Here is a 17,681-nt window from a genome sequence, read left to right as displayed (position 1 = left end):
GAGATCGTGTGCTCTTGAGGGCTGTGCAAAGGAAGTTGTAAGAGCTTTATCACCTAAGCATATATGATATTACCACATATGCACCCCATCCCCTTACATAATTCTGTTTGTTTTCAGATCAATATACTGCTAGTTTGGGTTTGCGTATTAAAAATTTGCTGGGTTTGGGGATGCCTGGGTGACTCGTTTGGTTAAGCCTCTGACTTCGGCTCAGGTCATGATCTCACAGTTCGTGGCTTTGAGCCCCATGCTGGGCTCTGTGCTGACAGCTCAGAGCCTGGAGCCTGCTTCAGATTCTGTGTCTCCTTCTCTCCCTGTGCCTCTCCCTGATTTGTGCTTGCTCTGTCTCTCTGTCTCGCTCTCGCTCTGTCTCAAAAATAAATAACATTTTAAAAAATAGCTGGGTTTAAATCTGGGGGCATTAAACATACTACTGCCTATGAAAACCACAAAAAACATCTGTTTAGATTCCTTAAATTCCATATCCATAGAGAGTTGACAGGAACACTCCACTGGTACTCAAAACACAAGCAGAAATCCAAATCAACAAAATCATCAGGAGCTACATCACTCACAATTTTCAAACCCACACAATCTCCAAAATTCATCCAAATGAAAACAGTTAATGTGGCCAAATATGACCAACTCCCATCTTAGCAACCTCATTCCTCTAGGGACTGAGCTTTCAAGATGCTTTCTTTGTTAAAGTAGCTTTGCTAGGAAAACTGAGAAGGGAGAAGACCTTATTTTGTTGTTTTAAGCCATCTCATATGAGGGGTACCTGGGTGGCTTAGTTGGTTAAGCATCTGACTCTTGATCTTGGCTCAGGTCACGATCCCAGGGTCATGAGATTGAGCCCCGTGTTGGGCTGAGCCAGCTGAGCGTGGAGCCTGCTTAAGATTCTCTCTCTCTTCCTCTGACCCTCTCCTCCCGAGCTCTGTCTCTAAAAATAAGTTCAAAAGCCATCCTATGTGGAAAGCACTTTATAAAAATTAGATTCTATCTTTAGCTGTGGCTAAAACAAACTTCTGCCAATATCGGAGGTTCATTGCGGTGGCTTTTACCGAAAAAAACGGTGCTCTCATTTTTTCCCAATGGTTTTGATTGTGATACAGTGCATATGACATTAAATCTATCGTAACCATTTTTAAGTGTACAATTCCATGGCATTAAATACATTCGCATTGTCACGCAACCATCAACATGGCCCATCTCCAGAACCCTTTTCATTTTGCAAAACTGAAGCTGTATATCCATCGAACAATAACTCTCCATTTTCTCCTCCTGCAGCTCCTGACAACCCCTAGCCCACTTTCTGTCTCGGTGATTCTCGATACCTTAAGTACTTTATTGTACATGGAATCGTGCAAGATTTTTGTCTTTTTGTGACTAATTTATTTCACTTAGTATAATGCCCTCAAATTTCTTCCATGTTTTAGCTTATGTCAGAATGTCCTTCCTTTTTATTTTTTTTTAATTTCCTTCCTTTTTAAAGCCGAATATTCCATTATATATATATATATATATATATATATATATATATATATATATACCACAGTTTGCTTATCCATTCATCTGTCAGTGGACACTTGGGTTACTTCCATGCTTTAGCTATTTTTTCATCATGCTGCTATGAACATGGGTGTGCAAATATCTCTTGGAGACCCTGTTTTCAATTCTTTTGAGTATATACCCAGAAATGGAGTTGCTGGATCGTAAAGTAATTCTATTTTTAAACTTTTTTTAAATTTTTTTGACGTTTATTTATTTTTGAGACAGAGAGAGACAGAGCATGAACGGGGGAGGGTCAGAGAGAGGGAGACACAGAATCCGAAACAGGCTCCAGGCTCTGAGCGGTCAGCACTGAGCCCGAAGCGGGGCTCGAACTCACGGACCGCGAGATCATGACCTGAGCCGAAGTCAGCCGCTTAACCGACTGAGCCACCCAGGCGCCCCTCTATTTTTAATTTTTAATGAACTGCCATACTGTTGTCCACAGTGGCTATACCATTTTACATTCTCACCAGATGTGGACAAGGGTTCCAATTTCTCCACAACCTTGCCAGTACTTGTTATTTTCTGGGTTTGGTTTTTGTTTCTTGATAGTGGTGTTCTCATTTTAAAGCCAAACGTAACATTCTCTGGTTTGTTTCCATTGATAACGAGGTCGGTAGGATGAAGACACCAAAATAGCTAAATATCAACCTGATGTAGCATTTGCATGCACTCAGCTTTCTCCTTAATCAACGAATAAATGCTACTGCCTTCTATTCAATGCTAAATTAGAGTTGGCAATATCTACCCAAGCTCCAAAAACCGGTGGGTAGGAAACTGGTTCTCCTGCCTCCTCAGCCCATTGTCAGTGCTAGAAACTATTTCTGTTTCTAACTGGTCAAGATACAGTCTGTGGTCCACGAATAGATGATGCAGCCTTAGTCTTTTCCAAAATGGGTTAGTGCGCTCCAGCAAAGCATAGATACATTTGCCCATTGAATCCATAGACTTTTCTTTTTTTTTTTTTTTTTCTGGTGAGATTTCATTTCTTGGATGTAGCAGGACAGTGAGAAATTAGAATAATAGTCTCAACCAAATCAAACCAAAGTGATACTCGTTAACAATTATATAGTCCTTATCTATCGGGTCATATTCTTAAGCTTTCACATGTATTAACTTATTTTATCCTCATAATAGCACTATGAATTCAGTATTATTATCAGTATTCCTATTTCCAAGGATGGGGAAACTGATCTCCACAGTGGTTAGGTGGCAAGTTCAAATCACAAGCCAAAATTTGTATGCTGGCAGTCTGGTTCCATTGTCCGTCCTCCTGTAGATGGGATTACATCCCCCACTAGCAATCACACTTAGAATTTTTTTTTTTTAACTTTTTTAATGTTCATTTATTTTTGAGAGAGAGAGACAGAGACAGAGCGTGAGCAGGGGAGGGACAGAGAGAGAGGGAGACACAGAATCCAAAACAGGCTATAGACTCTGAGCTGTCAGCACAGAGCCCAACACGGGGCTTGAACCCACGAACCGTGAGATCATTATCTGAACTGACTGAGCCACGCAGGTGCCCCTTAGAATGTTGTATTAGAATCTGTAATTGAAACCATGTTACAATACTCGGCATTTCTCTCTCCCTATAAATGACTCCCTCAAGTTGAATACTCTAAATTCACCGTCTAAAAAACTCAGCCAAACAGCTTCAAAGAGCCAACCCTTGATTTTTGTGGTGCCATTCTCTTGGTCCCCCTGTAACTTTTCCAAATAGATGTTCTCTATATTTTTAAATGGTCCCTGCCCTCCACCCACATCTTAATTGTTGAGACTTCCCAAATTTCAATCTGCTCCTTTTTGTAAACTCTATAGTCTCCCCGCATTACCACATCAAGGCAAAGAGTATCCACAGTCATTTAGAACGTGCCGATGACTTCCAAAAAAAAATTTTTTTTTTCCTCCAGCCTTATGTCTTGTCCAAATTCCAACTGCCTCCTCAATGCATTCATGCTGAAGTCCCCCTCAGGGACTTCAGACTTTACATTTTCAAAGCAGAATTCATTATTTCTGTGCATGCACATACATACGACAAGCACACACATGCGTGTTTGGAGTCGGACAGACGGAAGTCTAAACCATGATTCCGCACTGGCTATGCATATAGCTTTGGGCAAGTTAGTTAACCTCTCCAAGCTTCAATTTTCTCAACTCTAAAACAAGGAAAATATCACCCACCTCACAGAATAATTGATGGGATTAAAATAGATGAAATACATAAACCACTTAGCCTGTTGGGCCCAAAGAAAGTGCTCCTAATTAGTACAATTGTCTTCTTGTTGTCTGTATAATACCACTGTTAATACGCCAGTTCTACTGTCTCATTAATGGCACCCCCGCCTCTGGTTTCCCAGACCAGAACCTTCCAGTTATTTTCAATAGCCTCCTTTCTTTTACTCATCTGAGGAGATCAGCCCAGTTCTCTGTCTTGAACCTGGCCCTTCTCTCCCTCACAATTTACATGTCTCACAATTGAACTAATACAACAGTCTCCAAATGGCCCTCGTGGCAACATGTCCTGCCCCTAGCCCCGTTGACTGTCCTCATTACCCTGAGATCTTTATTCTGGGGGAGAAAAGCCCCTGCCGAGAATTTGTTCATTTATTCACTCAAACAAGTGTATGCCACATCTTCCCACCATGATGAGCCAGACACAGCCGCCTTGATCTTACTTTCCAAGCCCCCTGGACCTACTCTAAACTTTTTGAGGGGAGGAAGCCCTGATGATAACGTCTGCTAATTCCAGTGGCAAATGCTACAACTTTCACCGTGGCAGATTTCAACTCACCAGGGTGATAGCCACTAGCACGCAAAATTCCCGACAATTGGATATTGTGCTCTATGATCCCATACGGGCTGGTGCAGTCACACCCTTGCCTGTAACCAACCTCTCTCCCTCAGACCCCAAGCTCCAGCAAGGTGGCCTCTGACCATTACCAGGACCAGTCAGGCTCTTCCATCATCCTGCACCTGCACGTATGTTCCTTCCTCTGCCAGTGATGATTTCCCTGCCGGATCCCCTACACATACTTCTGGAATTTTACCTTTATTCTTTATGAGTCAATACAAGTCCCCCTGGATGAGTTGCCTGACTCCACCAAGAAGTGTCCATCATTCACTCTCGCGTTTTCTTTATCACGAGGGGATGGCACCCGCCACGTGGTATTCTCGTTCATCTGCCTATGTATGTACATTCTTAGTTGTTTGTGAAGGCAGGGTGCCCAGCCTGGCACACAGCAGAGAGTTCAATGAATAGCTGATGAAAGAATGATGGGAAAGATTAAATCCTAACACAACGGAGACTTTCTCATCAAGTCTACACTGTGCTTTTTCAGTCTGATTTGGCCTTTCTCAAGGGTATGCCCCGACTAAACCATAAAATGAGGTAACATGATAAAGATGACAGGGGCACCTGGGTGGCTCAGCTGGCTGAGTGTCCGGCTTCGGCTCAGGTCATGATCTCGTGGTTTGTGGGTTCCAGCCCCGCATTGGGCTCTATGCTGACAGCTCAGAGCCTGGAGCCGGCTTCGGACTCTGTGTCTCCCTGTCTCTCTGCCCCTCCCCCACTCATGCTCTGTCTGTCTGTCTCTCTCTCTCTCTTTCTCTCCCTCTCTCTCAAAAATAAATAAACATTTCTAAAAAAAATTTTAATGATAAAGAAAATGAAATATGAAACATTCAGTATGTCAGAAAACATAAATATTATAATTGCCGGGCCGTCTAATAATGTAGGAAATCATTTTTGCTTACTTTTGGTTGCACTTAATAGTCCTGAATCTTATTTTATTTACTTATAGGATCTTTCTGGTTCAAAGTTTGAGCACAAGTATTCTGAGCCGTCCTGCTGCATGGCTCACTGCTGGGATAGAGATTAGTTATGCGTGGTACTTTCTCTAAACATCTCAATTTCTCCTGGAAACCTGAGTCCAAACCTTTCCTTTTTGAAAGATACCCATGGCTGGATTTACCAAAAGTGCAAATTTGTCAAAAGGGGTAAAATATCACCTATCATGTAAATTCACCACTGAACTTCAGTGATTCAGTTCATCACTGAAATCCAGCGACTCCAAAAGAGCAGGCTTTGAAATAAACCCGAATTGCCATGACTTGCTCTGCCCACCCCACCTCTTTACTACAAAGACTCACTTAATAAACTACACCCCAGAGGAAAGATAAGGTGCAAATGATTACCTTGTCTATAGCTGTAAGTAGTTTGGATCTGTACGCACATCAGAGAAGGCTTAGCAGCTGAATGCCGAAAGCTTCCAAGGGGGAAGAATGGGCACCGGCAGAAACACCACCACTTAGCCCTTTTCAGGGCTCCACTGTTGCCACGATGAGGTGGTTTAGCTTCTGTTATTGGTAAATAAATAAGTCAGTGCCAAAGTGACTCTGTTTTGCAACTCGGGTAAACTTGGGTGCTTTCAGATCCGTTAGAGTCAGTGAAAAAAAGTTCAGTTGTTTTCTGCCCTTTGGGTATATGTTTCACCTTGAGTCTATTTGTGTTTCCTTTTGCGACTTTCACACAAATTCAAGGTGTGTAATCTGGGCTTTATGTTTCCACAAACATCTACTGTCGTGGACGGTGCTGCTTACTCAACCTTTAAAACGTAATCAGCCCGTGTAATTAACTGTCCAAGGTTTCTCTGGAAGTGTCCCGATTTCTTCTGTGTAACTCGGCCATATCGTATGCTGTTGTTATCTTTTCCAGCAGATTTTTACCACAAGTTGTTTAAAAACTATGATCTATTTAAGGATGGAAAAAATGAAGTGCCGTTGAAGACACAGTTATGCTGAAAGATAAACAGAGCAATATTACTTATCAGAATGGGTACAATTTTTGCTTGCTTAATGAGTACAATATATAGCTTTGCAATATATACACAATGAGAAAAAAAGCTTTATAACATATCAAGTATGCCACATTATTTCAGGCATAACTGTAGAGGATACGTATCTAGGCCTGAGAGTGTAGATAACAAAATATAAGTGCTTTGCCTGTCTAAACATGTTAAATAAATGAGCATACACTATCGCATTGCAATACATTAGAAGATGTACTTGCATAGTTAATTTTCTTTTTAATGCACCACACGTGATCATTTGAAGTGTGGAGCCAGAGTATATCTTAGTATTTGAAGAAAGGGTTCTTTTCATTTAAACAAATCTTTATTTAAATAAGCCTTTTGAAAAGGATCTTTGGCATATCTCCTTTTCAGGAAGTTCAATCAGGGTAAACGGAGATAAAGAAGCCGCATTATAAGGAATATTATATAAGTAAAGATCACTAAGCCAAAAAAAAAAAAAAAAACAAATGGCAGCAGACATACGGAGAGTAAAACTAGCTGGCATGTCGTTTTAACTTTCTAGATTTTAGGAGCTTTTGTTTACTCTTTTTTTTACAGTTTTAGGCATTTAGGTATTTTGGGAAGAGAGAGGGAGGGAGGGAGAGAGAAAGAAATAACTTCTGACTTCCATAAGGTACAAAAAGAGGGACTTCAAAGGCTCACCTGAAATAAATTTCTGTGGTTGGATCCCCACCATGCTTCCTCATAAGCGTGAGACCATGTAATAGCACGGTTAATGATTAAGGCTAGCCCCAGAAGGCAAACGGTTCACAAAACTCTCTACAGATTATGTCTGTTCTTGGCTCTTAGTCCTGTCCTACTGTCAGTCACTGAACAGTTCATGAAATGCAAGGAATACAATTTTCCACGTAGGAGGGCAGAGGAGCACAGCTATTGTCTCCATCGGACACTCCACCCCCCATAGAAAGGGATGTGAAAAACATGAGAAGATGCTATTGACATCAATCTAGTGTGCGGCGGGCTCGAGCATTCTGCGTCAATTCTATCTTTCTCTTTCTTTTCTCTTCTTAATAGGGGGTCAGCTTTGGTGCACAACCACGAAGGCCATCTCTGAGGGTGAAGAGCTAATTGCCTTTGTGGTGGATTTTGACTCAAGGCTACAAGCTGCCAGTCAGATGACTCTTGCAGAAGGGATGTACCCTGCACGCCTGCTGGACTCAATTCAGCTGCTTCCTCAGCAAGCTGCCATGGCTTCTATTTTGCCTACAGCTATTGTCAATAGTAAGTGCTGAGTGCAATAGCCCAGTACAATAGCTTTGTAGTGGTGATGGGTATTTATGGGACAAAAAAAAATGTCTACTGACAGGCAACCAGGGACAGACTTTTTTCTCCAGTGTTGTGATTTCATTTTATCTCTTCTCTAACTTTGCGTGTGTGTGTGTGTGTGTGTGTGTGTGTGTGTGTGTGGTCGCCTCTCATGAGAGTATGAAAAGAACACTTCTATTCATTCATTTCAGGTTGGATTCTCAAATGTCACACAAAAACTGACTTTCTAAACTAGCTGAACAACATTTAAGGCTACTTAGTTATGAGAAATTGAAGAGCTTCTATGGATGCTTCTTTAATAGAATAATATAGTTATGCTTTAGGAGCCATAGAGTTAAAAACTTTTTAGAAAAAGAAAAAAATAATGGGGCATCTGGGTGGCTCAGTTGGTTAAGGGTCCAACGTCAGCTCAGGTCATGATCTCACAGTTCGTGGGTTCAAGCCCCACGTTGTGCTCTGTGGTGACAGCTCAGAGCCTGGAGTCTGTTTCAGATTCTGTGTCTCCCTCTGTCTCTGCCCCTCCCCAGCTCACACTCTGACTCTCTCTCTCTTTCTCTTTCCCTCTCTCTGTCTCTCAAAAATAAAGACACATTAAAAAAATTTACTTAAAGAAAAGGAAAAAATGAGAAACCAAAGTTTGATTAGATATAGTAAGAGGAAATACAGCCTCAGTAAATCAAGACATCAGCTAATACAACAACAACAAAAAAAGAGACATAAAAAATAAAGAAAACTACATATACACTGAGAATAATTTATGTGGAGAATTCAAAAATATGCTCTTGCAAATATGCCTTTGTGATTATTTTGTTAAAAAGACTAGTGAACTGAGTTTGTATTCCTTGAATACAAAGTGACACTTTATATAACAGAAAATCAGTGGTCCAATAGTCCAGGGTTTGAGTTCTAGACTCAGCTCTGCTTTCTTCTAGCTCTGTGAGAAAATCTGAATAGCAGTCACATCTTAAGAGAATAGATTCCAAAGCTAGTAGGTTTGGAAAACCTGAAAATCCCTAAGACTCTGAATGATGCAGAAATGCAGATATTGTAATGATGTCTTGATATTTAAAAAATAAATAAATAGGGGCACCTGGGTGGCTTAGTCAGTTAAGCTTCTGACTTCAGCTCAGGTCATGATCTCACGGTTCATGGGTTCGAGCCCCGCGTCAGACTCCGGGGACTGGAGGCTGCTTCAGATTCTGTGTCTCCCTCTCTCTCTGCCCCTCCTCTGTTCATGCTATGACTCTCGCACTCTCTCTCAAAAATAAATAAACCTTAAAAAATTTTTTTTAATAAATATAAAATAAATACATATTCAACAATAATTACATTCTTACTGTCCCGGTATCCTTGAAAGAAATTCTCAGGTGTATCTGGAATTACCCTACGTCCACACAGTGAATCCAGTACACCCAACCCCAGGTAATATTTTTGTAAATGTAGTTATTTTCCTTTATGTAAATGTAGTTATTTTCTCTTACTGGATCTTTACGTGGATTCTGGTAGCAAGGAACCTGAAATAACATAGACCCAAACTGAATTTGTGGCAAAAGGAGTTTGGTTACCAAGGACACCAGGAGCACCTTATACTATTGTGAGGCTCCAATTGGTGAAGGTTATTTTTTAATTATCTTCCCTCTGACCTTGTCCTTCCTCACCCACCTAGTGTCCCTCACCCAAAGCACTCCTCAGATGCCTCCAGCAGAATGGTCATTACAGCCTAATATAATTATCTGACCACTTGTTCATCCATCCCAGAAGAGTGTAAGATCCTTAATGACGGCTTTTTGGTGTTTCGTTTTGCTTTACACCCAGCTCAGCATAGAGTCCAGCCTATAGTCGGCTTTCTATAATTAATTTATTAAATGAACAAATGCTGTCAGTAGTTGGCATCAGGCTCACTTTAGTTCAGCTATTAGATCCTTGCCTTTTAGTCAGATAAGCCCATTCACATTGCTCTTTATACATGCGTATTTTTCTAAACCATAAATACATTATGAGCAATTTAAAATGAATCTCCTGTGCTTTTAACGTGGGAGTCTCCCACGGTACCACTTTCCGAAGAGTCTGTGGGAAGGTAAATTGCACTGGGTGTAACATTTCTTTAAAAGCTTAGTCCTGCACTGTGGAACAGCACCCAGGACTGCAGTCATCGCTGTCTGATTGCCTAATTCAGAACCTGAGAGCGGTCTCTGGGAAAAATGGAACTAAATGCCGCTTTACCCGTGGTTGGTTCCAAATGGGCAGCAGCTAATGTGTCCCTGTGTTTTCACCTGCAGAGGATATATTTCCTTGCAAGTCTTGTGGCATCTGGTATCGGAGTGAGCGGAATCTGCAAGCCCATTTGATGTACTATTGCAGTGGGAGGCAAAGAGAAGCCGCCCCAGTATCAGAAGAAAATGAAGACAGTGCTCCTCAGGTTTCCAGCCTGTGCCCCTTCCCACAGTGCACCAAGAGCTTTTCAAATGCCCGAGCCCTAGAAATGCACCTGAATTCACACAGCGGTACGTGCTTCCCTGGTTTCTTCTTTCGCTCCAGAAGACTTTATCCTTCTCTGCATATATACGTGCATTCATATATGCAAACATATAGAATTCTACACCTAACTGTGCCTGTGAAATCAAAATCAAACTTGACAGACCAGCTGATTGTTCTCTTATGTCACTTGTCATCGGTATATTCTGCTCAAAGGATTTGGGTCTGAATTCTTTCCTAACAATTAGTGTATTCAGATTGCAGGCCAGATTTTGTTAACGGCATCATTTGCGAAATAGTCTCAATACCCTTTGTGTATTGTCATTAATATTCATTGATTTAAGTGTCAAGTGTTCTTTGGAAACTGACCATACTGTTTCCCACATGGTAAGAAATACATAGTAGATACATACAAATAAGTATTTGCTGAATTGAAGTAACACTGTTATTTTGATAGATCCAATTACAGTCACACTTGAGAGAAATTAACTTTTAAACACGAATCCATAAAATGCTCTTGACTTCTAGAGGTTGCGTAACAGCTTCGTCGAATTTTATGACATAAAACCACTTTCAGCACTATGTTTTTAAAAACCTTAAGAAAAATTAAGCTAAAAAACAAATAGGTTTGTTTTGTTTTCTTTTGTTTTGTTTTAGCTCCCTCTTAACAGAAAGGTTGCAACTATTCCCATTTTCTTTTGGAGTTATATGCCCAATTATTGGTGGCATCATCACAGAGTATTCTAATTCTGTATTTTTTTTTTAATTAAGTTAATCTAATGTACAGGATTATATTAACTTTAGATAGTTCTAGGAATATTTTTGAATAGGACAAACCAAGGTTTAGCCTTCAGAGTTCTTGAGCTTTTGTAATATAAAACTTATAAGGTACTTCTGGGTGACTTGACCGTTTTTGCTTGAGTTGAATAATTAAACTGAAATAGGTGCTGAGTTTAAAAAAAAAAAAAAACCTAGCTCCAATGCTGTAGTACAGTGCAAGCTTTTGTCTTTGAACCTATAAAAATAGGCAATTTCCTTTCTAGTCATTCTCTTCCCCTTTCTACAAATGAGCTACCTTTATGTAGGTGATAAAGCAGAGGAAGCAGAAACAGGTCAGTTGTCTCAGATGGTGAATAGTCAGTCATTCACAAAACAAAAATAGAGATAGAGGGATCTTTCAGCTAAATAGAAAAATGAGTATTGGGTCAGTTAAGGAGAAAAGGAGACAGGAGTAAGAAGTCCTCTTTTATTGCTATACGACTGGGTTTCTTCTACCATATTTTCAGCCAATGAATAGAAAAGGCAATTCTCATTTTAGTCTAAAGTGCAGAGGGCACGAGCCACGCCTGACTTGGCTGTATGCCAACAAATGGGAACTAGTGTTGACCTTAGTGAGGAAAAGTGTCCAGATCTGAATTCAATACATGTGGGGGGGGGGGGGGGAGGGACGGTGCGTTTTCCTCATAACCACCAAACAATTCTCCAGATACCAAAGGCGTGTCCTATGACTTAACTCAAATCTGACACTATCACCTGGAGCAGAGTCAGATTCTACAGATTAGGGGGGGGTCAGCCCCCTGCCCCAACTTCAGATGCCAGTTGAAAGCCCAGGTTGTTACCTGTGCTTCGACCAACTGGCTATAAATCAGAGGTTGCTAAGATCCCTCTTTGGGTTCAATTAATTTGCTAGATTGGCTCACAGAACTCAGGAAATCCATTTACTCACAAGATTACTAGTTTATTATAAGAGGTAAAGATTTAGGAACAGTAAGATGTAAGAGATCCCTAGAGCAAGGTTTGTGGAAAGAGTGAGGAGCTTCCGTACCATCTCCCAGCCTGTCATTCTCCTCAAACCAACTGGGAAGCTCTCTGAAACCAGTCCTTTCGGGTTTTTATGGAGGCTTCATTACCTAGGCATGACTGATGAAATCGTTGACTGCTGGCACTTGAACTCAATCTCCAGCCCTCTCCCCTCCCCTCCTTCCCCTCTGGAGGGGAGGAACTAAAAGTTCAAACCCATCAATTGCAAGGTTGGTTCCCCTGGCAACCAGCCTCACCCTTAGTTAACCTAGGGTTTTCCAAAAGTCACTACATTAACATAACAAAAATACCTTTATTCCTCTCATCACAGGAAAATTCCAAGGATTTAAGGAGCTGTGAGCCAGGAAGCCTGGTCAAAGACCTAATATAATATATATGAATGACCAGACACACATGACTTTATAAATCACAATATCACAGTAAGGCTGACTCACCAATCATTGGTGATATTCAAAATATTTTATAACTGACTAGAAACAGGTGGTGATTGGTCAACACAGATGTCAGTCCTAAATGACTTTATTAAGGTACTGGTGTCTACCAGCTGAATATCAGCCCTGGATAGAGATAAACCATGTTCAGCAAAATCCATGCATAAAAATCTAGAGTTGTACCAAAGATAAATTAGGAGGCTATTGATTACTTTGCAAAATTGTTCCTACTTGGATTCTTCTGAGTAAATACCTAACCTGGTGCACTGGGAGTTATTTGATTTTCACCTAGTTTATCAATATCAACTCTGATGTCTACCTGCTTCTTCCTAGTGCAGAGCCTAGTGTTGTAATGAGAAGGTTATTGGATTAGAAATTACAAAATCTCAGGTTTGGGCATGGCTCCATCATTGAATAGCTTTAGTACCATAATCAATTCCCTTGACTTCCTTGAATTTGCTCCCTGACCTGTACAATGCAAACAATGAAAGCTGTCCCACAGGATATGATAATATACTTGGCTGTGCTCTGGAAACCATGAGGTGTTATTACTCTGATGACCAACCTGACAAAAGACGTCGCGAGAAAAAAAATAATAATAATAACAGTATCGCAAATGAGATTCTGAAAGATTTCAATTCGTTCCTGCAATGTAAAGGTTCATATCATTAGAAAACCAGTGCACGTGGTTCTCAGTGTTCTTATTTTGTATGTCTCTCCAGGAGTGAAAATGGAAGAATTCCTCCCCCCTGGTGCTAGTCTAAAATGCACCGTCTGTAGCTACACCGCTGATTCCGTGATCGGCTTTCACCAACACCTGTTCTCCCATCTCACTCAAGCTGCCTTCCGATGCAATCACTGCCACTTCGGCTTCCAGACTCAGAGGGAGTTATTGCAGCACCAGGAGCTCCATGTCCCTGGAGGCAAACTTCCCAGAGAAGGTGATATGGAGCACTCTCCAAGTGGAACCGAAGACAGCTTACAGCCAGCCACAGACTTGTTGACCAGAAGCGAACTCCCGCAGAGCCAAAAGGCGATGCAGACTAAAGACGCGAGCTCTGACACAGAGCTGGACAAGTGTGAGAAAAAGACTCAGCTCTTTCTCACGAACCAGAGACCAGAGATACAGCCTACGGCAAATAAACAAAGCTTTTCTTACACAAAAATCAAGTCTGAGCCCTCCAGTCCAAGACTTGCCTCATCTCCGGTTCAGCCTAACGTTGGGCCTTCTTTCCCTGTGGGCCCTTTTCTGTCTCAGTTTGCTTTCCCCCAAGATATCACAATGGTCCCTCAAGCTTCAGAGATCTTAGCCAAGATGTCTGAACTGGTACATCGGCGACTGAGGCACGGAAGCAGTAGCTACCCTCCCGTGATTTACAGCCCTTTGATGCCCAAGGGGGCCACTTGTTTTGAGTGTAACATAACGTTCAATAATTTGGATAATTATCTAGTGCACAAAAAACATTACTGCAGCAGCCGATGGCAGCAGATGGCCAAGTCCCCAGAGTTCCCTGGCGTTTCAGAAAAGATGCCTGAGGCCGTGAGCCCCAACACTGGTCAAACCTCCATAAACCTTCTCAACCCAGCTGCTCATTCTGCTGATCCCGAGAACCCACTTCTTCAAACATCCTGCCTCAATTCTTCCACTGTTTTAGATTTAATTGGGCCAAATGGGAAGGGCCATGACAAGGACTTTTCTGCTCAAGCTAAGAAGCTCTCCACCTCTAACAGCAGTGATGATAAAATTAATGGAAAACCTGTTGATGTGAAAAATCCCAGTGTCCCCTTAGTGGATGGGGAAAGTGACCCAAATAAGACTACCTGCGAAGCTTGCAACATTACCTTCAGCCGGCATGAAACATACATGGTCCACAAACAGTATTACTGTGCCACACGCCACGACCCTCCACTGAAGAGGTCCGCTTCCAACAAAGTGCCTGCCATGCAGAGAACCATGCGCACACGCAAGCGAAGGAAGATGTATGAGATGTGCCTACCTGAGCAGGAGCAAAGGCCTCCCCTGGTCCAACAGCGATTTCTTGACGTAGCCAACCTCAGCAATCCCTGTACCTCCACTCAAGAACCCACAGAAGGGCTAGGAGAGTGCTACCACCCGAGATGTGATATCTTCCCAGGAATTGTCTCAAAGCACTTGGAAACTTCTCTGACGATCAACAAATGTGTTCCAGTCTCCAAATGTGACACTACTCATTCCAGCGTTTCCTGCCTCGAGATGGACGTGCCCATAGATCTCAGCAAAAAGTGTTTATCCCAGTCTGAGCGGACGACCACGTCTCCCAAAAGGCTGCTGGACTACCACGAGTGCACTGTGTGCAAGATCAGCTTCAATAAAGTGGAGAACTACCTGGCCCACAAGCAGAATTTCTGCCCAGTCACAGCACATCAGCGTAACGACCTGGGCCAACTCGACAGCAAAGTATTTCCAAATCCAGAGAGCGAAAGAAACAGCCCCGATGTCAGCTATGAAAGAAGCATAATAAAATGTGAGAAAAACGGAAATCTGAAGCAGCCTTCCCCTAATGGAAACTTATTTTCATCCCACTTAGCAACCCTGCAAGGCCTGAAAGTCTTTAGTGAAGCGGCTCAGCTCATTGCTACAAAGGAAGAAAACAAACATTTGTTTCTTCCCCAATGCCTTTACCCCGGGGCAATAAAGAAGGCAAAAGGGGCTGACCAGCTTTCTCCGTATTATGGCATAAAGCCAAGTGATTATATTTCTGGTTCTCTTGTCATCCACAACACTGACGTGGAGCCGAGCACAAATGCCGAAAATGAATCCCCTAAAGGCCAGGCTTCCTCCAACGGGTGCGCCCCGCCGAAGAAAGATCCCCTGCCGCTGTTACCCAAAAACAGAGGCATGGTAATAGTCAATGGTGGACTGAAGCAAGACGAGAGACCTGCCGCCAACCCACAGCAAGAGAACATTTCCCAGAATCCTCAGCATGAAGACGGCCACAAATCTCCCTCTTGGATCTCTGAGAACCCGTTAGCCACAAATGAGAATGTCTCCCCAGGGATTCCTTCCGCGGAGGAACAGTTGTCTAGTATAGCAAAAGGTGTGAATGGCTCCACCCAGGCTCCCACCAGCGGGAAATATTGCCGCCTGTGTGATATTCAGTTCAACAACCTCTCAAACTTTATAACTCACAAGAAGTTTTATTGCTCATCACATGCGGCAGAACATGTCAAATGAAATAACTTCATAAATAAACACCAGTCACCTTTGGTACCAGTGTTTAGTATGTGGTTCTACCCAGTCCAGAAAACAAAAACAAAACAAAACAAAAAACAAAACACAAAAGCTGTTTGAATTACATCTGGGCAATCAGGAGATAATTCATTAAGGCTGAGTTGAAGACTTAAGGTGTAATTTCATTACAGTCCATTAGTAAAGTGTATTATTGGTGCCATTTTCAAAAAAAAAATTAATTTATTTTACCAGCAGTATTCATAGCTGTGGTTATGTTATTTTTTATTTAAAAACTTTATATTAAAGTCATTTGTAATGTTATTGTATAGTTATTGTGTAGCACATATGGTTTGCACAGTATAGTAGCTTTTAAAGAAAATAGTCACGAACAATACCGAAAAGCATTTTAGAAATAGCTTCAAAAGCACTTGTGGATCTTGATTTCTTCTTATATGCTGTTGCAGATATATGTATATGCTAAAATATAACTTGCAACGATGTTCTAAATACACATGCTATAAGTTCGCCTTAAGATTTCAATTCTTGGATAATCAGGCTCTGTTTGCACTTTATATTTTAGCAGATACAGTCTCTTAGTCACTAGGCTTTGCATTTGTATGTAGCTGTATGTTTCTGTCCATTTTCTTAATCTTAAACATGTATGTTAAATGAAGATGGCAATTTTTTTCTTGTATAGTACTTGTATTTTCTTTCGCTGATGCAGCTCTGTCTCAATTTTTAAACCTTTGCTGTTAAATGCAATACTTTATAAAGAATGAACAAAATTACTGGAAGCAGTATTGTAAGTAATGAGGTAGTGTTAATCAGTTTTATCTTTTGAAAGGCACAGTCTAAATCGAAACCCTAAACTCAATGCTGCAAGTATGAATTTAATTCATATATAAGATCTATTTAAATATAAGAGTAGCAATACTGCACCTGGTGATCACAAAGATAATGTTCTACTTCTGATAGAAATGATTTCTCAACAAATATTGTTACTATGCATGTATATGGATGGAATAAAATTCCAGATTGTTGGAGAAGTTTGGCAGACTTTTTTTCTTTAAAATACAAAGGAAAGTATATATATATATATATTCTTTGTGGTGAGAACAGGTTCAAAATAGCACTGAATAGCTGAATGCTGAATATTATATATATATATATATATATATATATATATATATATATGTATATATATGTATATATATACATATATATATAGATATATAGATATATAGATATGGTGACAAATCAGTAAAGGAATAGATTGTCCATTATATGTTCCTAATTAATATAACACATATAACATCTCTCCCCCCACCACTGTAGCACAGAAAGAAAACAATTTCATAAAAGACTTGCAAAGCCTATGCACAAGAACTGTAACAAACGTTGATGAAAAGCACCCAACTTTTAAATGAAGTTTACCAGAGAGAGAGAGAGAGAGAGAGAGGTTTGCCTGTCAAGGAGCCATGAAGTGGTATAGTCAAGCAATTCTGATGAATAAAGACAAACAAATTTCATGCAATTTGCACAAGACCCTAGATTTCACACATCTCACTTGTACTTTCCAAGGGTTTGCATACTGACGGGGAGGGGAGAACAGGGGATGTGAATCAGATCATGAAGGACCTCATGGGGTATCCAGAGGTGTTGAGGTGTGACTCAGCAGGCAAGATGGGCACCTATTGCCAATCAAGACAAACCGCAGTCTACTGCACTTTTAGAAACATCCAGATCAGTTACCTCACCTGTAGTTAAGATGCACTATTCACAGGCGGGCTGTGATGCACTATTATTTGTCCATATCGGATTTGGTAACATAATGAACTTAAGGTGCCAGCCTGAACACAGCCTATAAATACTGTGACGAAACATAAAAAACTACTGTGCTGTCCAGAACCATTCCTCCGATTGTTGTCTAGAATAACTATTTTTAAATGTAGAATCTTGACCTTAACTGATGTTTTTCATTTCAGTCCGTGACAAAGCAGAGAGGTAAACAGAACTGATCCGCTTAATAGAGTTTTTCAGGAATCTCGTGAA

General features: G+C 41.0%; 1 protein-coding gene across 2 annotated transcripts in view; it reads left to right on the top strand.

Annotated features, from left to right (window-relative positions):
* ZFPM2 (zinc finger protein, FOG family member 2) overlaps positions 1-16,675 on the top strand; it is a 473,986-nt gene extending 457,311 nt beyond the window's left edge. For both annotated transcript variants that reach the window (XM_045453925.1, XM_045453926.1), the window contains 3 exons: positions 7,440-7,646; positions 9,971-10,195; positions 13,141-16,675. In XM_045453925.1, coding sequence (XP_045309881.1) covers positions 7,440-7,646; positions 9,971-10,195; positions 13,141-15,632 — 2,924 coding nt within the window. In that variant the 3' untranslated portion in view covers positions 15,633-16,675. The remainder of the gene's footprint in view (positions 1-7,439; positions 7,647-9,970; positions 10,196-13,140) is intronic.
* The last annotated feature ends 1,006 nt before the right edge of the window (positions 16,676-17,681 follow it).

This window comes from Leopardus geoffroyi, chromosome C3 (genome assembly GCF_018350155.1).
Source record: "Leopardus geoffroyi isolate Oge1 chromosome C3, O.geoffroyi_Oge1_pat1.0, whole genome shotgun sequence".
In the NCBI taxonomy this organism is placed as follows: Eukaryota; Metazoa; Chordata; class Mammalia; order Carnivora; family Felidae; genus Leopardus; species Leopardus geoffroyi.
The sequence above is the reverse complement of the archived record's forward strand: the minus strand, read 5'-3'. Positions and strand labels throughout refer to the sequence as shown.